The sequence below is a fragment of the Acomys russatus genome, chromosome 12 (genome assembly GCF_903995435.1).
Source record: "Acomys russatus chromosome 12, mAcoRus1.1, whole genome shotgun sequence".
NCBI lineage: Eukaryota > Metazoa > Chordata > Mammalia > Rodentia > Muridae > Acomys > Acomys russatus.
Window position 1 is genome coordinate 26439713 of NC_067148.1, and position 24810 is coordinate 26464522.

Sequence of the window (24810 nt, forward strand, 5' to 3'; positions counted from 1 at the left end):
GCTCCCCATAGATCAGCAGTAGGGTGAAAGGGCCAGTGGCTAGCCTGGTCCCTAGGGGTTCCTCAGGCAGAGACCCTGAGCAACAAGGGGAGAAGTGTCCATAGCCATTAGAAGCACCCCCAAAGTCTGCAGATTGCTGGAAGGCATCTCAAAGAGAAAGAAGCACCAAGACTCAGGTTAACAGAGAAGCGAGGCAGGCTCAACCTCAGAGAAGGAAGATGCCAGGAAATAGGATTGAAGAGTTTGGAGCTCAAAGAGGTGACAACTGCAAGGACAAGAGGAACCAGGGAGGGTGAGGCAGGCCAGGACCTTAGGCATGGGCTCCAGCAGGAGCTTAGGAGTGTCTCAGGAAGCCCCTAGAGCTGAACTTTGCCAGGCTTGAAGGAACAGTGGCCAGGGAGGGGCAGGGAAGGGCCATGCAGTATAAGGGGCTGAGATGTTCCTAATCCCGTGACATCACATGGAAGGGACGGGCAAACAGATGGCCAGCCTCTGGAGGGGGTGACCCAGTAGCCTCCCAAGGGCATCCTAGGTAGATCCTATTCTCCCCACTTCCTGAGAGCCCTGTCTTACGTCCCCAACTCTGAAGGCGCAGTCCTCTCCGTACTTCAGGGCTCTGTAAGCCTGGCTCCCCTGATATCCGCCGCCCCCCCCCCCCGCCCGTGTTCCATGACGGATATACCCTAAGGGTCCCTTCGAACGGGTCCAGCCACCAGCCACTCCCCACTGCTACCCCAACCACAATAGTTTCTGCACAGCAATCAGATGCGTAGGAAGGGCAGGGGGAAGGGCACAAGAGCAGGGTGTCAGTGACGAAGGTGGCAGAAGGCAGGGTTTCCAGCTACCGCCAGCAGTTATTATGATGGAAAAGTGGGAAAGGCTGGCCGAGGAGCCAGGTGAGTATGGACGTATTTGTTGTGTGACCTTGGGCAAGTCAACTCCTTTCTCTGGGCTTCCATTTAGCCAACTACAATATAAGTAGCTAGACCAGGGGACCTCCTATAACTGAGGTTGTATGCAAGTTGTCAGTGAGGTAAAGACAAGGATAGGCAGGGGTTTCATGAGTCTGTAGCCTCTCACCTCGGACCTCCAGGCGGGCCTCACACTGCCGAGCCCCATACTCGTTGACTGCCTTGCAGGTATAGAACCCAGCGTCACCCCTCTCAGCAGCCAGGATCCGCAAACGGCAGAGCCCACCTTCTGCCTCCTCGGCAAAACGCCGCTGGTCTGGGCGCACTGGCTGACGATTTCTTAGCCTGCCAAAGAGACAAAGCCAGGACCTGAATCCCTTGCTGCAATCACAGCACCAGGAGGGAGGCTGAGGAGCCACACCTCCCTCCACTGGCTCTCCAAATTCATATAGCTGATCCATGCACCCTTGGGATCAAAAGCCAGGTTGACTCTGACTCCACCTTCTTACCCTCTCCAAAACCTTTCAGATCTGCTTGGATCTCTCCCATCTCAGAACCCAGTTTACCTCTAAATAGTTCCCAAATGTCCCCATATCTTATTCCCACTTATTTGTAACAGAAACATAGATTTCCCACTCCCCAAAAGGGTATGAAGAACTTATACTATTAAAAAAATAATAATGAGCCGGGCATGTTGGTGCACACCTTTAATCCTAGCACTCGGGAGGCAGAGGCAGGAGGATCTCTGAGTTCGGAGCTAACCTGGTCTACAAAGTGAGTCCGGGACAGCCAGAGGTAGATAGAGAAACACTGTCTCAAAAATCAATAATAATAAAAATATGATGATGATGATAATAATAATAATAACGACACTGTAAGACTACACAATCAATTAAAAAAAACGGAACCCTAAACAGTGTGGGGGCGGAGATGATGACATGCTGAGTAATGTTCGGGTAGCCTGGGATACACAAGGCATGGCAGCTGAGGACCACATTTAACTCAGACTTTGGCAGCTCAGAAACAAACTGTGAGGACTGGGTCAACCACAAGCTGGATACAGAGAGGCTTGGTTTCAAAAGTCATCCTGCATCGGCTGACAGCGCAGAGACAATCAGCCTTCCACAGGGCAGGAGGAGTTCTAGCCATTCATTCAAAGTGGGTGAACAGTCATTGCTCCAACAGCTCCCCACCAGAGGGGGCCCTAGGCAGGCAGGGAAGGGGTGTTAGGGTACCAAGGGAAGCCTCTAAAGCTCTGCCCCCTGGCTCTTAGGCATAGCCTGGGAAGTTGGGATGGGGTGGGGTCACTGGTGGGTGGTATAGGTCTTGGTTTAGGTGGTTGCTACTTACCAGGAGACCACAGGCTTGGGCTCCCCCTGCACTCGGATGCTCATAATGACATCTTGACCTTCTCTTACCGATTGGTCCATGAGTGAGACCTGAAGGAGAATCCCAAAGCATCAGAGTTGACAGAGCATAGCGTGGGCTGCTGATAGCTGGGGGCCTGGGACATAAGTCTCTTGCACATCAGTCTGTGGTTGTTGGCTGGGTGACAAGGGTCAATGGGACCAGGTTCCATTAAGCGTAATGCTTAAAGAGTGGGCCTCAAGAATAAGGAGTGCACAAAGGAATGTTGTCCACGGAAGGCTGGATACCAGCCTCAGGGGGCTGACCTTGAAGGTTGGGGGTGCCTTGGAGGAAGAGTCAGAGGAATCACGATCCTGGCTGGGACTGAGCCTCATGGTAGGGGTTCGAGGCCAGGTCTCCTCAGGCTCTGGGAACTCCTCTGGGGGGCTCAGGTACTCCTCATCGGAGGTGATAGGGCTGCTGAAAGGCGATGTGGACCCGCCTGGAAGAGAGATAGAGGATATCAGGGGAAAGGGATGGAGAGAGGTGAGGCAGCTCCTGTAGGCCCAGCCCTGATTTTACTCCCGGTGAAGCTCCCTGGCTGTGTGACGGTGCCCAGATACTTCCTCTTCCTGAGTCTGATTCCTCCTCTGTCAAGGCCTGCCAACTCTGACCCTGATGATATCCTACAGAGAAAAGCCTGGAGCGAAAGATTTGTCCAGCGGAAGGGCCATGATTTGGCCTTGGGGACAAACCTGAACTCTACTCAAGCAGTTAATATATGCTACTAGTACGAAGCTCTAAAGGAGATAGTAGATATTTTTGGGACCCCACAACAGCAGGACCAAGACACTGGTTTCTTAGGTGAGCTGGGCCTGGCGCAGAAGAGCACACCCCCCAGACAAGCCTCATCCTGACCTCCATCCAGGGCCAATGAGGCGGCAGTGTCCAGGCAGCCCTTCCCCCTCCCTTCTCAGCTTCCCTGGGGGGCACCTGTTGGCCCCATTGCTACAGCATGAACCCCAAGTTCTCAGGAGATGGGAAAGCAGAGTTAGAGTCACCCATAGGAAAAGAGGAGGGGGACACCTGTGTCTGCCTTGGGGGAAGGGTGTCCCCAGGGCCCTGACGTTCTCCCCTACAACTGGCCAGGGGCCCAGCCTCGCTGAGCTGGCGCCTGTCCGACTGCCAAATACAGACATGAATCTGCCACAGCCCCCGGCCCCTCCTCCTGGTTCCCCAACCCCAAGCCCCCCTGCACCCCAACTCACCCTGAGACTTGGCACACGGAACCCCCGGCCTGCACCTTCCTTAAGCCTCTGCCCTGGCACCGGGCCCACCTGCTCCCTGCCCACTGCCCACTGGCCTTAGCTCCCCAGGGAGCAGGCGTATAGCCTGCCCAGCCCCACTCACTCGCTGACCCAGCTGAGGCCCCGCACTGAGCCTGCCCTGGTGGAGGGGGAGAGGGGGAAGTGAGCCTAGGAGGGGGAAGGAGGAGGTGGGGGTGGCCAGTGAGAGGCTGGGCAGCAGACAGGCACTGGCTGGGAAGGTGGTGCCTGCTGAGACCACAGGGAGCATGCAGCCCTTGGAGCGGCGGAAGAGGAGCAGGGGGAGGGGCAGAGCCCAGCCCTGCTGAAATTAGCCTCTGCTCACTCCAAGCAGCCAGCGTCTGCCTTTCCTCTCATTACAGCTTGGGACACTGACAAGAGCTGAGCCCACAAGTAGGGCCTAGACTCCAGGTGTGGGGACCCCAGGCCTCAGAAGGAGGTAGGGTTAGGGTGGTACTGCACTGTGACATTCATTATCCTTGCCTAGGCCGTAAGTGTTGACCAATAAGAAGTGCTAAAAGTAAATGGCACTGTGTTACCCCTAGCTTTGCCCAAACCAACAAGGCTCTTGACCTGGGAATGCATGACTCGCTAGCCTTAAACCCTAGAACAGGCCACAACCCAGCTTTCTCAGAGAACCAAAGAACTGTCAAGACTTTGGCCTTCCTTTCCAGATTTGTGTGCTCCCACCCTCCCCCACCCCAACCTAAGAAAATTTAGCACATGGCTGCTGCCTCCCAGGTCCTGCACTAGGCAAGTCTGGGAGAGCAGGTACTTCAAGACGCAGGCCTGTGTTCAGCTCAACCGTGGCCTCTACTGGATCCTTGTGGCTACTTGTCCTTCACCCATCAGCCCACTAGGATCCATAATTAGGAGAGCGAGGCCCATTTCCCGCCGATGCTCGGGCCTCACCAGCATTCATTTGCACCCAGTGAGTGGGGAAGGGGCTTGAAAAGAGCAGTAGAGACAGAGTTGTTGAGCTGTGGCCACAAGTCCTCCCTCCTCTATCTCTCTCACTCCACCCAGGGCCACATTCCCAAGCTATGACCTGTGTTCCCCAGTACTGCCAGTGAGGAAGAGGGGTGGGGGCCATGAGGAGGGCCCACTTTTTCCGGCTGGCTGTCTCAAGGTTGTGGAGGAGAGAGAAATCAGAATGGCACTTGAAGCTGGGGGCGTGGCCCCCAGCTGACACTGAGATCATAGGCACAACTCTTGGAAGAGGGGGCTCCTTTCCCTCCACAGAGCTTAGATTCCTGGCTCACGGGTCACCTCCAGGCTGGAGAGTGCTGAGGCAGCTCCAGGACTGGGGAAAGGAGGGCGGGACAAAGATTTAAGTCGACTTGGCAAAGGCCTGCCAATGCCTAAGAGACCCCTGGTGGCCATTAGGAGCATAGCACTTAGGTGCTATCCAACCAATCAGCAAGTCTAGGTGGGAGTCTACTGGCCAGATTTGCTAGCCAGGCTGGTTGCTCCTTAGTGCTCTCTGAAAAAAGGAAGTGGTCTCAGCTCAGCCATCTCCTCAAAGTGTGTCACCAAGATGGGGGATCCCAAGCTTCGCTGCCCTCATGGGCAAAAACACGTTTGTAGCTAGTGATCCATCTACAAACCCAGATTTCATTGTGGGAGATACATCAGCAAGGACATAGCGAGCCGGTTCTCCCGAACCTTCCCATTAAAGGAACACCCAGTGGGACACGGTGGCACATGCCTGTAATCCCAGCACTCGGGAGGCAGAGGCAGGTGGATCTCTGTGAATTCAAGGCCAGCCTGGTCTACAAAGTGAGCTCAGGACAGCCAAGGATACACAGAAACCCTGTCTCATCAAAGCCAAAGAAATATAAATAAATAAAGTGAACACCTTTTCACATTTGACCCAGCCCTTCATTTGCTGACACTATCCATATAGCTGCCCTTCCTTTCAGGTCAATCCCATTCAATAAAAACTGGCATTAGAAAGCCTGTAGTGCAGGGACTTCCCCTAGGCCAGGGCACCCAGTTGATCCCAAGCTCTTTGCTGTCTGTAGTCTCTTTTCTACAGCTATAGCTTTGCTGCCACCCAGTATCTAGCACACAAATGGTATCACCCAAGACCCTCTACATCAGAACTGTCAGAGTGATGCTAGAACCACTCACACGGGTGTACCACTTGGGGCTTATTTTGAAATACAGGTTCTTAAACCATATCCAGCTTACAGAATTGATTTTTGGAGTGAAAAGTCAAAAGTTGTTTTGATTATTTCGTTTTGTTTTCCTGCAAAAGCACTCTAGTGATTCCTAGGCACATGAAAGTTTTGAGGCCTAGGTGAGTCCTCGTGGGAGGGTGGGAACTCCAAGTTTGCTGTGCACTCGAATCCCCTGGAGAGTTTCTTGGGCTATGGCCAGCTGGGCCCCTCCTCAACGCTTTCTGATTCATGGTCTGAACTTGGGCTGACAGTCTGTTTGGGTCATTTGTTTTGCAGTACTGGGGACTGGACTTAGGGCCTTGCACACGCTACACAAGCATGCCACTGAGACAAGCCTCCTTTTTCTTATTTTTTGAGACAAGGCCTCTTTATGTTGCTTAGGGTGACCTTGAACTCACTCTATCCCTGGCAGATTATAATCTCAGCCTCTGCAGTATCCAGGATTACAGGCTTGAGTCACCAGGTAGGGCAAGAGTCTGTGGATCTAGCACATTCTCGGGGGGGGGGGGGCGGGGGGCGGTGCTGATGCTTTTGAGGACTCCGAGGACCACACCTCTGTGGTCTCTGCTGCCATCCCAGCCCAACCTCCCCTCTCAGACAGAACCTTATTACTCTGTATATATGCTGCCCTAGCCTCTGCAGACCACTCAGGCTGCTTTCATGGCTTGAACTTCCTGGATAATGCTTCTCTCATTCCTCTCGCCTCATGCCCAAGTCTTGTGGTTCACACAACCCCTAATATGTCTAGCAGGGTCTCTAGGCATGGCTGCAAGGGCTAAGATGTGAAAAGACACAATCGTGTAGTTAGAGGGCTTTGGCTTGACAAGGAGGACTAGCTAGATACACTTGGGTGGAACTGTGAGCAGGAATGGGATAAGGTGACAAAGGAGGAGCCAACAGAGGTCAGAGAGATGTGTCTTAGCTCTGGAAATGACAGAAGAAGTGGTATTTAAATTAGAGTTTGTTTTTAGAGAAATTTATACAAAGCAAACAAACTAAGTGTAGGCCCAGAGGCCTGCAGAGTGAATGTTTGGGACTGGAGGTAGGTGACAAAATCAAAAAGGGGCAACAGAGCCTCTAATCCCAGCTTTCAGGAGGCAGAGGCAGGGAGATGGGTGTCTGTGAGTTCGGGGCCAGCCTTGTCTTCAAAGCGAGTTCCACAACAGCCAGGGCAACAGTGGACAGTGTGAACGCAGGAATCCCTTGTTACCTCTCACCACCCAGACTCTGCCTTACTTGTCTAGAAGGTGGAGGCCACTGAAGAACTGGCCTTTGCTCTGAAGGGCAAAGAGAGCCCCATGTGGTTTGTGGGGGATGGAAGAATGGGCTGGGGATGAGCCAGCACATCCACATGGCCTGGCCTTTACCTTTGCCCTCCATGTGTGCTGCCTTGGTAGGTTCTGCATGGGCCCTTTTTGAAATGGCTGCCACGGTGATCACCGGTGAGGAAGTGAGGGGAAAGAAAGGATGGGCTTGGAGGTGGGATTTGTCTCTGTGTGTGGGCATGACCATTTCCCCAGAACTCCCCCGGGGCGAGAAGAAACAGGGCTGAAGGTGTGTCAGGTTTACTTTTAAATGTATGAAATGCTGGTGAGATTTCCACATGGTCAGCCTGACCCAGCCAGGCAAGTGTTGAATTTCTCACATATGACTGTGCTGGATTGCTCTGGGTCAGGTAAGCCATTTGCATCCACACTAAATTAGGTCTCCATTCTTGTGACAGCTGGTGGGTGACAGAGAAGTTCTATCCTAAGTAACAGCCTTGGGAAGTCAGCCCACAGGTACCCCCGATGCTGACAGGCAGAAACAGGGTGGGAGGGCTGAGGCTGGATGAGCAGACCATAGTACCCTGCTTTCTCAAATGTCTAGATCCCAGCGAAATAGATAACAGGGACTTTGTGGTATTCGAAGAGCTCTTTTATTAATGGCCACTGTCATTGCTAGGGAGGGACCTGAAACTATGCATATGGTTGCCTAGGGCCTAGACCAGGAAAAGAGGGTGGAGGTTAGTGGCCCAATTTCTTCCTTTTCTTCTGTGTTCAGACTGCCCAGTAAATAGCCTCTTTGCTAATATGTTAGTAGTGATCTTAAATACAAGACTAAGAGAAGCTGGTCCAAATGTTGGGGGCCAATCTTACTGAGGACAGAGCTCATCCATTATGATCCTTACATGACAGACCAGAAAGAGGAACAGACAAGAAAGAAAGAAAGAAAGAAAGAAAGAAAGAAAGAAAGAAAGAAAGAAAGAGAAAAGGTAAGAGGAAGTGAAGCCAGCTAAGGTAAACCGAAGAGACCAAGGTCTTGGCTGGAAAATGCTAGACCTTGGGTTCAAACACATGAGAAGTGCAGTCAGTGAGATGGAGGATGGAGCACTCTGACCCTCCTTCCTCCTGGCCAGCACTAGAGGGCCTCTGCCAGAGCTCAAAGTGGAAAGGCCCCAAGAGCACCAGAAAAAGAGGACCAGAGCCACATGGGACTGAGATGGAGAGTCAAGAGAGGATGCAGAGATATCCCCAACCCCCATACCCTCACCCCCAAATCTGGCTACTTATAGAGGTCTGGGTTATTTCCTCCCTATAATCTTGGGGCACACAGTAGCCCCAATCTCTTCAGAGTAGAGTAGCAGTGGTTACAGATGTACTAGCTTAGCATCCTAACTGAGAGGTCGGGGCGGGGGGGAAGGAACAGTAGAGACAAGTAAGATGACATTATACAAAAACAGAAGTTCCTGATCGCACTAGCCACATTTCAAGTGTTGCATGCCCTGTGTAATTGGTGTGTCACATTGCACAGGACAGACACAGAACACTTCCCTTGTCACACAAAGGTCCTGGTGGTCAGCACTGCCCTGGAGCACTTCACTAACGTCTCCCTAGTCTCAGTTACCTTATCAGTGACATGGACACAGTAACTAAACCTCTAAACCTGCTTCACAGAGCTGGGTTAAATGTGACTATGCGATCAGCAGCGGGCCTCATACATGGGAAGCACGCAGCAAATACCAACTAGCTGTTATTTTTATCCAAGACTCACACTAATTTGTTGGTTAAGTAATTCCCATTACTTATTACTTATTGCTAATAACATTCCCTGGACGATTCCCAGGCTGCTGGCCTGGCTCAAGCTCTATGTAATCATTTTTTTCCCCATCTGTAAGATGAGAACATTACATGTGTGAACGGATGCATGTGTGCATGCACACACATGAGTGCACACACACACACAGCTCCATGGGTGTATATGAGGAGATATATGACATATACATCTCTACACACACACACACACACACACACACACACACACACACACACACACACACACACACAAAAAGGATGCAATAGTGCCCGAGGAGAGAGATATGGAAAGATTTGGGGAAAAGTACATGGCGCTCTGCAAACAGAAGCAACTGTTCAGAGACAGAGCACCTGGCAGAGGTAGGTGTGACAGATGTGCCAGCTATCAGAAGCTTCACTTCAGTTAGGCACACATCTCACACTCCAGAGACCCCCTCCATCTAACCCTCGCTTCAGAGTTATTTAGTGGCTGAGCCAGACTCACAGCTTGGGCAAAGCTGCCCTCACAGTAGCCCCTGCTTCCCAGACTGTGTAGTCTTGTTGCCTGGGTCCTGGTTACCATAGTTCCCAACCAAGAATTGACATCTGTAGATTTTCAAAAGCAAGCCCTGATGGAATGGGTACCCCCTGGAGCCCACTGGGTATCCAACCTGGTTTCCATGGCACTGGGTATAAGGGTGGGAAGGTAGTAAGAAAGGGCAGTGGCTCAATACAAGCCTCTTTTCAAAGGACAGTGCCATTTCCCTCCAGGTACTCCATATGCCCCCACAGCCAGACAGCCCCATAATCACTACCTACAGACACCTCTGGGACACCCCCCGCCATTGCCAAATGTCTTTGCCACCACTGGTTCTACCTGCTCCAGCTCCTCTCTTGGCCCCATGGCCTCCGTCCAACCACTCTAGACCAAACAGTGCCTTGTAGGGTAAGAAAGTCAGCTTGCCCCATGAGCAGTGGGAAGTCTGGACCTGCCTGCCAGCATCTTAGGCCCTGGAGCCAGTCTGACTTATGGGGGCTGCTGCAATGCTTGGTATAACCCAATGACACAACGAACGCTTTCTGGCTCCCCCAGGATGAAGCAGGCACAGAGATATCATGACAAGCTGAGGACCCAGGGGAAGAGCAGGAATGGCATCTCCAAGGCACAGATAGTGTAAAGAAAAGGGCAGGGAAGGACAAGGCATTTTCCAGATCCTCATGGAAAGCTGAGCTCATGTGCACAACATCCACCTCGAATGCTAACAACCAACATTTGTCTACAGCTTTACAGTTCATAAAGCTTGTTCGCACGTTCCCTTCCATCCGTGAGGATGGCATAATTATCTCTGGTTTACAAATGAGGGAACTGAAGCTCGGGAGGTTCAACGCAGCAAACACAGAACTCCCAGTCAAGTGCTGACAGCTGCCGAGCTCCAAACTGCTTTCCCAACCTTAAAAGGCTCCCAGGTGGCCACGAGCCAGTATTGGGGCACCTCATATCCCGCCCCTCGCCAACTCTCAGGCCAAGCCAAGTATTGACTAAAGTTCTGGAGCCAGGCAGGCCCGGGGTCCCTAGGAGAGCTAAGAGCTGAGTCAGAGGCCAGATCCCAGAGGTGATGGAAGGGCTGAAGTATGGAAGTGGAGGGGTGGACATGATTCAGCACAGTGGGAGGATGAGGAGAGGAGAGAGCTGCAAACACAGCTCTGAGGAGGGAATGTGGAAGGAAGGAAAAAGACCACAAGCAGACATGCCACCAAAGGGACTAACGCAGCCAAAGGCAGATACCAGAGCCCATCAAGAACTCCCGAATTGGGGACTTGTTGAGGACTGAAGCTCTGGAGCTGTATATGTACGTGGGTTCTGAGCCTGTCTCTGCAATGCTGAATTGAAGAAAGGCACAAGACAGGTGTGCCGACTCCCAGCCTCCTCCAGTGCCCTGAAGTCTCAGGGCAACTCTCTGAGCTCTGGCCTCTCAGGTAGTTTGGATGCCTATTGATAACATCCACCTCCGGACCTTTTCCTGATGTAACACCCTCCCCCATCCTCTCCCCACCACCCAGGATCAGCAGCCCATTGTTAGACACAGCCACCTAAATGAGTGGACCGGCCATGCGCATAGATACTGGCCCAGCCCTGCCTGAACCAGAAAGATGCTGGGCTGAACCCCAAAGGAAGCATTCTGACACCAAGCGGGGTGGGATGGGGGGCCCTTCATAAGAATAGACAGGGCGGGGCTGGAGAGATGGCTCAGTGGTTAAGAGCACTGACTGCTCTTCCAAAGGTCATGAGTTCAATTCCCAGCAACCACAAGGTGGCTCACAAACATCCACAATGAGATCTGGTACCCTCTTCTGGCATGCAGTACATGCCGGCATAATACTGTATACATAATAAGTAAACAAATATTTTAAAAAATAGACAGGGCTGCCCCAGCCATGGCCGTCTCTGGGTGGTACTCTCAGTTGCAGCCTCTGTAGGGCCTGTGATCCAACAGGAACAAACACAGCATTTGGACTCTTTCTTTCTGTTTTCTTCTTGTCCTTGGCAAAAATGGCTTCAGAAGCCCTTGGTGCCTCTTAAACCTTTGAACTAAGACATCCTTTTGTCAGAGACTCAAAGACAACTGGCCTTCCCACAAGACCCCATTCAAAATGTATCCCCTCGGAAAGATAGCATTTAGAACAAACAGCAGTGGTTCTCAAACTCTGAGGTCTCCACCCCTTTGTGGTTGAATGACTCACAGGGGTCACCTGAGGCCACCAGAAAACATAGGTATTTACATTTATGGTTCATAACAGTAGTAAAAATTACAGCTATAAAATAGCAATGGAAAAATTTTATGGTTGGGGGTCAGCACAACATGAGATGTATTAAGGAATCGCACCCTCAGGAAGGCTGAGACCCACCGCTCTAGAGGATGTTCAAGGGGGAATTTCACCCACTTCATGGATTTTTCTGGATTAGAGTGGCCCTGCCCTGAGATTAGGACCACTTAAACTACTTCCTACAGAGAATCAGACCCAGCACTAAGAATCATTGTGCGCACTGGGCAGCCAAGCGCTTAGGGACAAGTGGGAAGACTGTGACCTCCCCCCCACCCCCCCCCCCACATACCCTCAGGTTCACCACAAAGAGTCAACAGCTCACCCCAACCAGGACCTAGCCAAGGAAGACTCCCTACCAGGTCTGACGGCCAGTGAAGAGGTACAGCTAGCCTGGCCCAGTTCGTTCGTGGCAGTGGCTGTGTAGCTCCCAGCGTCAGCAGCCCGGGCCTCCCTGAGCAGCAGTGTGTGCCGCTCACCTTCAGCGCGGATGAGAAGACGACCCACGCTGTGCAACGTCGACCCATCTTTTTTCCAGGACACTGTGGGGAGGAAGAACCAGATCACGTGGCCACAAAGGATGTGCTGGGGACCCACCACCTTACTGCCCCACAGGAGGAGCCCAGCTCACTGCTTCCCCATGCCAATATTTTTTTTTCTTAACTTTCTTTTTTTTTTAAATGAGTTAGGGTTTCATGTAGGCCGGGTTCACTGTGTAGCTGGGATCACAGAGGCTCTACCACATCGTGTGGTGCTGTTGGTCAAACTCAGAACCCTGTGTGTGCTCGGCAAACACTTCACCAACTAGGTACATCTTCAGCCTTCTTCCTCTGGGGAATTTTGAGGAGTCTTCCTTCACCCCAGAAGCCCAGGCTGCCTTATCCCTCAGCTGGGGAGGTAGGGACCACTCTTCCAGAAAAGAGCCAGGAAGCCCCCAAGGACCAGACACTTTTCCCCACCCTGGCCTAAGGGGAATCCAGGAAACCCATTCTGACCCCATATCACAGGCTCCCCACCACAACCTGTCAGCCCTTCAGTCCTCCCTGTGACTCACCTTGGGGTGGGGGGTTGGCGGTGATGATACACTTAAATAGGACATCAGCTCCTGGTGCCACCACCATGTTCTGTAGGGGCATCTCAAACACCGGTGCCTCCAGGGGCTCTTCCCCAGCAGATACATAGGAATCATCTGAGGACTCTGCCAGACACAGGAGTGAGGGTAAGGGGATGCAAGTTTTGTGAGGGCACTGAGGGGCATTGGTGGAGAGTGGGGGGTATTGACAGTACAGAAGCCTAGAAAACCAAAACCCAACATGAGGTTCCCGGAAGGCAGGGTCTGAAGGAAGTAAAGGTCTTTCTCTTGAATATCCTGAGACATAGGAAGGGGAAGCCAGAGAAAAGGTTCCTAATCAGTACAGGGTGGCAGAGACCAAACTTCACTGACTTCTGGAGGACAGCAGGATGTCCAATGGGTGTCTTCACATGAATTGGCCATTTTGTATGTCCTAGCAGGTCTTGTGAAAGCACTCTTAGGGCCACAAGACAGAGAACAGGCTACCAGTCACCTAAGACCTAAGCAGCAATGCTAGGTTCACAGGGAAATGTGTGTATTGGAGGTGGAGCAGATGGGCAGTATAGTCAAACATGTAAGGCCACCAGATTCCAAAGAGACAGAGACAGAGAGATCAGAGGGTCTATGAAAATCAGGTCTGATTCTGTCCCTTCAGCCAACAGTAACACTATACTTAACTGTATACTGAGCACAGAGTACCAGTAAATACAAAAGAAAATAAGACATGGTACCTGTTTATAGGATACGAGAGAGAGAGAGAGAGAGAGAGAGAGAGAGAGAGAGAGAGAGAGAAATATCACACTGTCGTGGTTCTCACTAGGTATCTTCTGAATGTATGTTGGAGGTTGACTCAAAGCCTCTTTTTTTTTTTTTTTTTTTTTTTTTAATCAAAGCCTCTTGCATACTGGACAAACGCTTTACCACCGAGCCATACCTCCAACTCACCCCTTGGCATTCTCTTTTCTTTCTTTCTTTTTGGTTTGTTTGTTTGTTTGTTTGTTTAAGACAGAGTTTCTCTGTGTAGCCCTGCCTGTGCTGGACTTTGTAGACCTGGCTGGCCTCCAACTCACAGAGATCCGCCTGCCTCTGCCTCCCGAGTGCTGGAAGTGGCCGGCCTGGCTGGTATTTTCTACCTCTAACATTCTATCAGGGCATACAGCATGGGCTGCTGAAAGGGCAGTGAGCATCCCAGGCTGGCTGCCTTTTTAACTACATCACCTTCAGCTGATGAGATCACCTCTCTCAGCCTCAGCTCCTCGGTTATGGGGAAGATGGAGGGAGAGAACACTCAGTGTTTTGTGTAGCTGGCCTGCAGACAGAAACGAGGCAACATCTCTATGGGCCTCCTTGAGGCAGCTTCTGGGACACGGTGGTGGGAGCGCTGTGACAGTGGTAAGTAGGATGGATGAGAGCCTTCACATGCCTAAAGATTTTAATGTGCCAATACGGGGATGAAAAATAATTTGGATAGAGAAAATTACAAGGTGGTAAGTGCAACAATACCGGTACAGGGCAGGACCGGGGACACATGGGGGAGGGGGAGGGAGCAGGGAGCAGGGAAGGGAGGAAATCGAAGAGTGCCTTCCTCTGCTTCTCCAGGAGCAGGCACTGAGTTCTGTTAGGAATGCTCATGGTTAGGGACAGTAGCATTCTGTTGGTGATGCTTAGCATCCATAGAAAGCAGTGAGGCACAATGCAAGGATGTGACAGAGGTGGCTACAAGGGGAATGTGGTCACAAAGGGGAAAGGGACTGCGCTGGAACTAGGGGGTGGGGGCGGTGGTTTCCAGCTTTCAGCAGTTTTAGACTTCTTTTCCCCAAAAGGGAGGGGGGGCATGAGAACTCCTTGGGTTCCAGCCAACACCTCCTCTAGCTGTTGGTCCTTGACTCCACTGATTAGCATCCTCTGGATCTCAGAGGACATACAGCAGACACCGGGCTTGGCTCGAAATCGCTACACCACTGAGCACACTCACATTCCACCTCACCAGTAGCCGAGTCTAACATGGGACCTTTACTTCAAACCCTGTGTCAATGCTAGAAGCCGCAAAACCTGTTTCCGCCAAGCAGTCTTGCTGTTCCCTGAAACCCTGCAGGGGGACCTTCTCAGCCCTCTCTATGCTCTTACCGAGCTCAGGGGAAGTAGGCCGAGCACGGCGACCTTTGCCTTGGCTGCGGGTCCCTCTGCGGTCCCAGGCCCCCCAGGGACCATCCTCCTCAGATCCTCTGCGAAGCCTCTTCTCAGCCTCAGGCCCTGCTCTGTTCTTCTCCACGGTTTGAGGCAGAGTAGAGTCCTCCACGCCAGGAGTGGCCCAGGGTAGAAAGCGCACCGCTTGCGCGGGGGGTTCCCGCTTCCGGCTATAGGGGGCTCTTGTCCTGCTCTCTGGGGCCTCAGCAGCGGCGGGCGGCACAGGGCTCCTGCACTCCTGGATGGCTCTGCTCCGGGTTAGCGGGAACTGGTCCCGACGCTTAATCTCCTGCTGCGGACCTTCCCCCGGGTCAGTCCTGCCCACCGATCCTCGGCTCCGGGGCTTCCCAGGCTCGTCCCCAGATTTGCCCGCACCACTGGGAGGAAGCGGCTGGGTGGCAGCCGGGCTCACCGCCCGTGAGGTCTTGGGTGTGGAGGGTCGGGAGAACAATGGGGGTTCGCCGGGCTCTCGAGGGGATGGGGCACGCTGCAGCGTGGCACGCAGGGACTCGTGCGAACGCACCAGTTCCTCCCGCGACGTCGATCGGCGGATCCGGCCCAGCTCCTGGGCGAAGCGGAGCTCAAGGTCCGAGGCTGCACTGCGCTGTCGCGTGCGCTCGTCCAGCGAGGCCGCCTTTTGCTGAAACAGGCGACGTCGCTCTGCCACACTGCCCCGAGGTGACCTCAGCTCCTCCTGCGAGGCCCCGGGTGTGTCCCACGCCGCGCCCCCCTCGGACTTGGGCTGCTCCAGGGAGCGGGCTTTGCGCAGGGGCACCCAGGGCCGCAGGGGCGCTGGCGGCGAGTCGCTGCGCTCCAGGCTGCGTCGCCGCTCCTCGAAGAACTGCAGCTTATCCAGGATGCGGGAGCCCGCGCGCACTAGCCGGGGCGAGCGGCCCAGCGCTGACAGACGGCCCGAGGCCTCGCTCAGTGGAGTCTGGGGCCGGGACTCCACCGTGCCCGCCAGCGACGGCCCGGATGACTTAGGCTTTTTCCCTCGCTTCTCTTCGGTAGTGGTGTCCTCAGGCAGCGAAGGCTCTTGAGTACGCCGATGAGGCGAAGTGGGAGTAGCTGGGGGCTGGGCACTAGGTCCTGGCAGAGCCCTCTTACCCACCCGAGGAGATGGTGGGGGAAGCAGCGCGGACTTGGAGGGAGGTGGGAGGGCAGGGCGTGGACGAAGGGCATCACTGGCTGGTTGAGGCTGAAGGTCAGGCTCCTCTCTGCGTAAACCACTCTGAGGAATGCTGCTGCAGAACCAAGGCCAAGAGGGGTGGAGGATTCAGAGGGCCTTCCTTCCTATACCCCTAGCTTGTGAGAGGGATTGAGCAGTGGGGCATGCTGGGCAGGCTTGGGGTGAGTTCCCTGTCCCACCCCCACGAGAACACAGCCAGAGCAGGTGCTGGGGAGAGGCCAGCGGCTCATGCACCAGAAGACTGGGCTATTGGCTGGGTCCAAATACAGACTCAGCTCCAGGGGTTCTGGCCGGGGGCCCCCTCCCCCCAGCCCTGGAAGCTGGATCACAGCAAGAGTTGAGCATGAAGGAGAGAGAAAAGAATGAAGCTGAGGACCCGGAGATGAGGTGGTGAGGGAGAACACAAGGGCTAGATGGGGGAGGGGCTCCTAATGGGAATGTGCCTTCTATTCATTCCTGCCTTAAGCTGGTCCCCAGGGCCGCCCTGCCCAATCTGGGCAGGATGCTTGTCCTCCATAGTGAGCAGCTGCCTCCTCTAGAGGCACAGCCTTTAAGGAGCAGTGTCCTATCCGTGCGGTGACTTAGCTCCTGTGCTGACCTGAGCCCATTCCTAACACCAGCAGTCACAGGTTCGGGCTAGATACTGCATATGGCACTGGGGGTTCCCGGGAATGGGATACCCATGCTCCCATACCTTATGATCAGCTTACCCATAGTATAGGCCTTTGTCTACCCTTCATGGGGAGAAAAAAAAAAATACAGAGTCCTTGGAAACCCTTCCGAGAAGCACAGAAGTCCTCCTGCAAGGTGTGCACTTAAAATTAGCCCTGCTCGGAAATAACTACCAAGTGGGACTGAACAAAGAGTGTGGGAGATGAGGAGTGAAGAAGCCTGTCAACACAGAATACCTTCTCATCAAACAGAGTTTTGATGCCCAGGAGCTATGCCTCAGTTTCCCCCATCTGCCATGGGGGAAAGGGCACGTTATGCATGAAGCTTGGCAAGAAATGGCATCTGAGAGCTGTTATCATGCCTGACATATTAGAGAGAGCTGACAGCTCATGAGCAAGCTCATTGAATAGTTAGTGTGTGCCACGCATGAATTAAGGCGTCACTTGCACCGAGGTATTTAAATCCCTACAGAAGCCCCTCAACAGAGGAACTGCTAATTGTCTCTATTTACAGATATAGAAACTGAGGTTGGTTCAAGGCAGCCCAGTGCTCTCCCAAGGTGACAGCTAGGGACCTCCCAAGGTGACATGTTGCTAGGGATGAAATACAGCCTGTGATTCCTAAGCTTTTGCTCCCTTTCCACTGTCTGGGCTTCTAGGGACACAGAGAAGAGAAGAAACCGTACAGTATACCACCCAGGAGCATAAGTTCTAAGGGTGCTTCAATGTAAGAATATTTTAGATTACCTGAGTCACCACCCACATTGTGGACCCACCCCTGCCTGGAAGAGGGGGGAAGAGCTAGGGCGGAAAGCCTCTGGTCAGATGCCAACAAGGAGGCAGTCTGCTACGAGGGGGAGGGGCAACAGAGTCCTTAAGGAATGGTCTCTGGGAACTGGATGAGGCCTGGAGAGAAATTGGGGACAGCAGAGGAGACCTCTTGCTGGCAGCTCACAGCTCCGGGCCAGGCTCTGTACCATAGATATCACTAAGGAAATGGGTTCCTCTGAAGTTGCCATAGCAACTTCAGGCTCAGGCTGGGGCCTGGGAAAGAAAGACAGGGAAGGAGCGCCTGATATCGCCAATAAGACGAGCCAAAGGAACTCCAAGGCCTCTGCCCTGGACCTAGGCCTCTTCCCTGCCCATCACTAGCCACTCTAACCACCCTTTAAACAACAACCCACCAGGGCCCCTTGCTTATCCTCTGTATGTCCACCCGGACACCCACGCCCATCACAAATCAGGCCCTTCTGCGGTTCCCCAAATAGCCACCATTACATCTATCACCAGCCACTCCCCTCTTCTGCCACAGCACCCCATCCTGCTTCTGCCATCCCCTAAATCTCCAAAAATGGCTTCAATGCCTCACTCCAACACACAACACCTCCACTTGTCACTACCCCCTACCAGGTCAGCCATGGACCCATCCTCAAGTGTTGTCCAAGAGATTATCACACACACACCCCTGCCACTGTTAACTCCAACCCTCCTGCTCCACCCCAGCTCCCTATTCCCACACCCTCCGCCTCTCTCGGCCCCCTGCCTCCCCACAGCCACGTCCTTCAATGTCCAGAGACCCCCTTGCCCCAGCTGCCCCTGACCACCTCGATCTCTTCTCTCTCCTGGTTGCTGTCTTGCTCCCCTGCTCTCTCCTGCTCTCCCGAGAGCTGCCGTGCAGAAAGGTTCTGTTCCTCCCAGAAAAAGGCCCACATGGGAACAGGAATGTGCAGAGAGATGAAAAGGCAGCAGCTGCTGAGACAGCAGGCACGGAGGGGGCCCCTGAGGGGGGGGGGAATCCTGGGACAACTGGAGCCTACATGGTCGAGGCGGGAGAGGGGCCCTGACAAACTGGAGCTCCGAGAGGAGAAGAGGAAAGGACAGAGGGGTCCACAAGACTGTGAAGATGGCATGGTGAGCCAGCACAGGTGGGAGCAGGAGACCGTGGGTGGTGGTGATGGCAGAGGAGGGAGTGGTGTAGGGAGAGAGGAGTGTAGCCAGGGCTAGGAGTAGAAGCTGTGGGGGAAACGGAGTGCAGAAATGGATGAGGCAGAGAAGATCGGATGGAAGCTGGTGGAGCAGTGATGGAGCAGCACAGGACGGCATGGTGAGGTGAGACAGTGTGGGCCCAGGTGGGGCCATTACTTACACGTGGATCGAGAGCGCCCGTCCTCTGTACAGACTGAACGCGCTGCCATACAGGTCACTGGCCACCGAAAGGCTATCCTCTGACCCCCAGCTTGCGCCCACCAGATTAGCTCGCGATGCCCGCACCAGCGGCTCCACCCCCAGGTGCCGTGGCCCGGCCCCGGTTGTCTGTGCTTGCCTTGGGCTGCCTAGGAGGGGGCGGGTGCCACCCCCGCTGCCCGCTTCCTGCTCCAGGACCGTCTGCCCGCTGCCCCACCAGCTCACTTGTTCCTCTGAGGTGCCAGTCACGGAGGTCGGGGGTGTGTCCAGGGAGGTGCCCACCAGGGTGTCAGAGCCCCCTAAAGAAAGGAGCACAGTGAGACAGAGGCACCCTTTGTAGGAAGCCAGTCTGCTTGCTCTTGGAGCACCCAGAAAGCTCACCCGTGGGGGTGCTGAAGGCCCTGTCATCCCGAAGCTCCAGGCGCTGGGTCCCCTGTACATCGCTGATGTCATCCTCAGCAGTCTCCGAGTCTGGAGAAGAAGGGGTCTGTGTGGGCAGGGACCTCCTCCCTATGCCTCCAACTTTTTCCTAGTCGCCTCCTGCCTCCCCCACAGCAAGTTCCATCTTAACAACAGGGAGAGCTTCCAGGACCCAGTCTACTCTCATTTGCTCCTGACATCCCCCTGTCCAGCCTGGGATGCTTATGGTGTCTCCTCCCATGCTCATGCCCTGGCCCCATCTCTGGACCACTCACCCTTGGATGCTCACCCTTACCTCCAATGGACCCCTTCAAAGAAGTCACCCCCACCCATTTAATGGCTTACCAGGGCCTCAACCACCCTCTCCATGTCCCTAATAGCCTCAGGTCTTGAATAGCAACATTCCACATAACAAGGCCCTAGGTTCCAGGGCTCAAAAGTCTAGGTTCCAGTACCCCCAGGAACAAAGAGGAGTCACCTCAGAGTTGTATTGTCAAGGCACGCAACCAACAGCAGGACCAGGCTGTCCTGAACCCCAAACCAGCGGGAAGGCATCAGGGTGTAACTGAGGCAGGGTGAGGAGAAGCCCAGACTGGGTGGGGGAAGGGAGTGAGGGGCGAGGGCAGGAGCCAGCTTCCTACCGTAACTTTGCTTTCTGCAGGAGCGGAAAACTTCGCTTCCATAGGAGCAGCAGGAGAGAGATGTGGACAGACAGTTTTCAGAGTGTTTATGGGATAGGGAAGAGAGGGAGATTCCCCCCCCTCAGAATGTACCAACACTGGGGAGTCATATGCTAAGGTTGTACCAGTGGTTCTGGTACCCTCGGCACTTACTAGGGCTTTCACTAGCCATACCCACACATGCGTGCGCACTCACACGCGCGCGCACACACACACACACACACACTTGTGCTCAGCCACAGACTCAGGGCTGTCTCCCTAGTGTTAGGAGTCAGGCCCACCTTTATTACAGTGTTTGCCCTATGCCCTTCCTTACAAACGCATTCCTATCTGTCGGCACTGTGCTGTGGCAGCCATCTTCCCCAAGGATTTCTCTACTAAGCCTGAATGAATGGTCCTCAAAAAAATGTCGTGGTTAGGTTAGGAGCAAAGACCCCTGGGCATTTTTTCAACATCCCAGAATCTATCATGTTCTGTGCCTCAGTGTCCCTTTGGGTACCAAAACAAACAGGGGCCATGTAGCCATTGCCAGAACATGGCGATGTAATACTTGTCACTTCGTCCTATAGTTGGACAACAGAGAGCCTGGGCCCATGGTCGATGTGTTAGGGAGCCCCTTCCCAAATACTAGGGCCTTTCTCAGCTGCAGAGAATAGCGCTCTTTCTTGGGAATGGATAGATGGGAAAGGGGTTCCACATCGCGTGGGCTATCTGTGTGGTCATGATGCCTCGTGAAGGGACACAGACCAAAAGGAGAAGTGGGCATGGGCTACAGCAGCCGGAAGTCCACGCACCATGGGTAAGTCGGCCAAAGGCCCGGCGGGAATGGCCGGTTTTCTGAAAGAGAAAAGCCAGAATGAGTTGTTGAGAGGGAGGCTTGCTCCTGAGTCTATATACCTCTCATTCCAATTCTCAAACAGTAACTCTACTTGGGGCTAGGGCACAGAGACCAGAGCCACTAGGTTGCCCTATTCAGAATAGCTAGGCTCTCCTTCTAGGCTATCCAGCCGGCCTCTGAGGAGGAGCCAGGGAAGGAAGCAAGGCGGTAGTGCAAACCCTAGGACTTCCTAAGGGACAGAGGCTCACAGCCTGGGGTCAGAGCAGCACTCCCAGAGATACAGGCGAGGGAAGAAGGAAGTCAGCACGGCTGAGGGAAAATGGAGTGGGGGCGCTAGAATGAATAGAGATGGAGGGCACAGATTTCTGCGGCGGCGGGGAAGGCCAGATACCTGGGATAGGTGTCAAGCGGGTAGGGTAGGGCCTGGCTAAGGGTAAAGTCCCTCAAAGGCCAGCGCCTCGATAATGCAGGAAGGAGGCCCCAGCACGTAGAGGACAGTACAGAGCTTGGGGAAATTTATTGAGCTCAGCGCGCATCCCTGCGCTTTGCTTTCAAGATCTCCGGAATACCGAAGACTGCGGAGTGGGGGGCCCAGGAAAAGCCGGGTGGGGACTGAGGCCACGACTGCATGTGGGTGAGATGGCAAAGAAGCCAGTGGGCGCTGCGTGCTGAGGCTATAACCTGGGCCTCCAGGGGTCGAGGCGGGTGGGGATGATGGGGGCTTCTGCCCTTCAGCGCGGGGAGGGGCCTGCGCTCTCCAGTCGCTGGCCAGGGCGCCCCCTCCCCCTGAACGTGCCCATCCCGTCGCCCTCCGCAGGGCTGGGGTGGGGCCAGCGCCACTCCATCGCCCCCTCCCCTGGGCCCAGCCGCGGTGACCCGCCCTCCCTCGGGGCGCCCAGCCCTTCCTGCCCTCTCCCAGCACCGCCCGCCCCCGGAGCCCTCACCTGGAAACGCTTCTTCACCCACAGCTTCTTCATGGCGGGGGAGGGGGCCGGGCCGGCGGCCGGGCGAGGAGGGGACAGGCGGGGGCGGGGCGGAGTCGGAGGCGGGGCCGGGGGCGAGCTGGGGAGCGGGCAGGAGCCAGAGCGGGTGGCGGAAGGAGCCGCCGGGCCTTGGGAGCCGGGGTGGGGGTAAGACGAAGGCGGCGGTGCTTAGAGCCCGCCCCTCCTCCGCCAGCCTGCGCCCCACTTGGCGACCCTTCCCTTTCCAGCCCTTCTGCCCACCCTGGAGCAGCACTCGCCTGCTTTCCAGCTCTCCCACCGAAGACCTTCCGACGCTGACAGCCCGCACCCCCAACCCACATCTGCCTTTCGGGCCCTGGGCACATAGGGAAACTGAGGCACAGAAAGGGGTGCAGTAGCCTTTAGTTCAGGCTACTTTCGTAGGCAGCGACAGGCGGCCTCCTCGCCGCATCCCTTTTTCTCCTGCAGACTGGGCTATGGAAGGTCAACAGCATCTTCGCTTGCGTACTCCGCAAACATGCGCACACGCACACTGTGAGACAGCACCCGACTCACCTCAGGGCACAGCGCCGGGTGGGGGCGCCTAGGTCATGCCCAGAGTAAAAGTCCCTGGGTTGGGGCTAGTGATGACTTGGACCCATGCTCCTTGGGGCAGTGAAAAAGGGCTTTCCTTTCTCTGGCTCTAATTTCTGGATGCTCCTGTGCTGTTCCCTCCCATCCGTGTGTACACACACACACACACACACACACACACACACACACACACGGTGTGGACAAAGACATTCTTAATAATCAAAGTCAACTCATGTTCTCACAGGTGAGTTACTCCCAAGATTTTTTGATATGTTCCCCCACCGCCCACCCCACTTTATTCAGCACCATGCACACACACTGTGTCTAAACAAAGTTCCACCTTCCTTTCCTATTAACAGTGTAGCTAGGTTTCATTAGCAGTTGCCAAGTGCCTGGCACTTTACAAATGTGAGCTCATTTAAAACAACCACAGGAGCCGGAAACTCTTAGGAGTATTTCCATCCCCATTTAACTGACAAGTGGCTAAGGCTAAGAGAAACGGTATCACTACAGCTCTCCCCATCTGAGCATGCACCGGGGGTGGTGTCAGTCCCAGCCCATGACTACAGTACTAGGCACAGCCTTCTTAGTCTGTACTGGGCATTATGCTGAAGACTTTGTGTGAATATCTCATTTACTCCCCATAAGGAGGAGGACCGAGGCACAAAGCAATTATTTTTCCAGGTCGCGAAGCTAATAAATTGAGGGAGCCTCACTAGGTTATTGACCATTATGTCATAAAGAGCCACATGCTGGTTGGTCAGTGTGTCCCCTGACCTCATTGCTTTCAAACCTTGCCACAGGAATAAATACAGAGACAGACCCAGTAAATTTGGTTGGGTTTAGGGTGAGACAACCTACTTACATTCATCTGCTGACAATAGTTCTGCCCTCATTTTTTGTTTCTACCTGTAGTTGTTTATATTTGAGAACCCTTTCCCTTTAAATTATTATTATTTTGTTTTGTTCTTGAGACAGGGTCACTCTATAGCCCTGGCAGGCCTGGATCTCATCATGTAGACCAGGTTGGCCTCAAATTCAGCCTTTCTGTGCTAGGATGAAAGACATGTGACACCAAGACATGTGACACCATCCTGGAGGGGCTTAAGAGCCCACCTTCTATAGTCTGTCCACATACAGGTGCTCTTGTCTCTCAGCCCACCAGTGGCCACTGGATCACATGGAGACACACATGGAGAAATGTGCATTGAGAAGGCACACTTGTCTGTCCATACTAGTTTCAGCCAGAGGACCCTGGACACCCCCAAATACTCCAGCTTACAGATAGAGGAGCTGAGTGGACAGAGGGGGGTAACATGAGCCCCTGTTCCTCAGGAGAATCCGAGGGACTGGCACATTCCATAGCAAAAATAACCAATGGGCAGCAGGCGTGAGTGATGGGACAGCTGGGCTTGAAGAGCGACTGGCAGGATCTTGTGTTCCTGCCCCGAGTCTGTGTAGCAACCTGAAGGACTGGCCTGGGAGGTACTCACTCACAGCATGAGCCCCTCAGTTTTACTTCGTGGCTGCTGGGCATCCTGTGCTGCTCTGCATCTTTCTCATTTTAGCCCTGCCAGTATTCCCCCAGCTGGAAAAATTCTAAGGGCTTCTGCCTGCCCTAATCTCTTGGCAGACTGTCTGCTGAGCAACGCACACCACTCTTCTATCCTCCACCTTCCTTTCCTGCCTCTGTTCAGCTCTCCCCGCCCCATCTCTCTCCCCACTGCCCCACCCTGCCCCCCCGCCAGCTCTGTTACTTTCATACTGTTCAGGGGATGGTGGCTCATATAGACTGTCTCTCTTTGCTCGAAACTAATCCCCAGGAAGTCATAGCTTTTGGTTCTCTCCCCAGGTCATGTACCCCAAACACCTAAAACAGTAGATAACTGGTCCACAGGAAGACACAAGTACATAAACACAGAAGTGAGTCGTATTGCTGCGAGCAATAGGTAAGGAGTGGTAGGGAAGGGGCAGTGAATCTTCTAGAACAGTGCCTGTCATCCAGCCTTCGCCCCTTCTCTGTTTAGTCCAAGCTCATTCGCAAGAAACTGTTGGAGAAGTAACTACCCCTCGTTCTGCCCAGATCTGACAGGAGAACTTGCTCTGATCAGCAAAGTGAGGGAGGCCTCTCTGCTCCTCTCTTCCCTCTCAGGGTTCCTCTATGATTCCAGTCTGGTCCCACCTCCTCTCTCTGATTGGAACTTACTGTGCTATGCACACATAGAAGGTGACACTCTATTCCCATTTCCAATTCAACTCCACTGTAGTTTCTCATGGCTTTTTGGTTTGGTTTGGTTTTTTGAGATAGGGTTTCTCTGTGTAGCTTTGGCTGCCCTGGACTTGCTTTGTAGTTCAGACTGGCCTGGAACTCACAGCAATCCACCTGCCTCTG

General features: G+C 53.9%; 1 protein-coding gene across 13 annotated transcripts in view; it reads right to left on the bottom strand.

Annotated features, from left to right (window-relative positions):
* Positions 1-24810, bottom strand: part of Speg (striated muscle enriched protein kinase) — a 57478-nt gene that overhangs the window by 28481 nt on the left and 4187 nt on the right. For 3 of the 13 annotated variants that reach the window (XR_007831480.1, XM_051154037.1, XM_051154048.1), the window contains exons 2-9: positions 19327-19416; positions 18908-19244; positions 14842-16145; positions 12697-12840; positions 12002-12184; positions 2585-2760; positions 2262-2350; positions 1081-1256 (exon numbers count right to left, since the gene is read on the bottom strand). Coding sequence is in view for 12 of the 13 variants with exons in the window: in XM_051154037.1 (XP_051009994.1) it covers positions 1081-1256; positions 2262-2350; positions 2585-2760; positions 12002-12184; positions 12697-12840; positions 14842-16145; positions 18908-19244; positions 19327-19416 (2499 nt within the window). In the remaining variant the exon portion in view is untranslated. The other 10 variants (XM_051154042.1, XM_051154040.1, XM_051154041.1 and 7 more) reach the window with 10 other exon arrangements.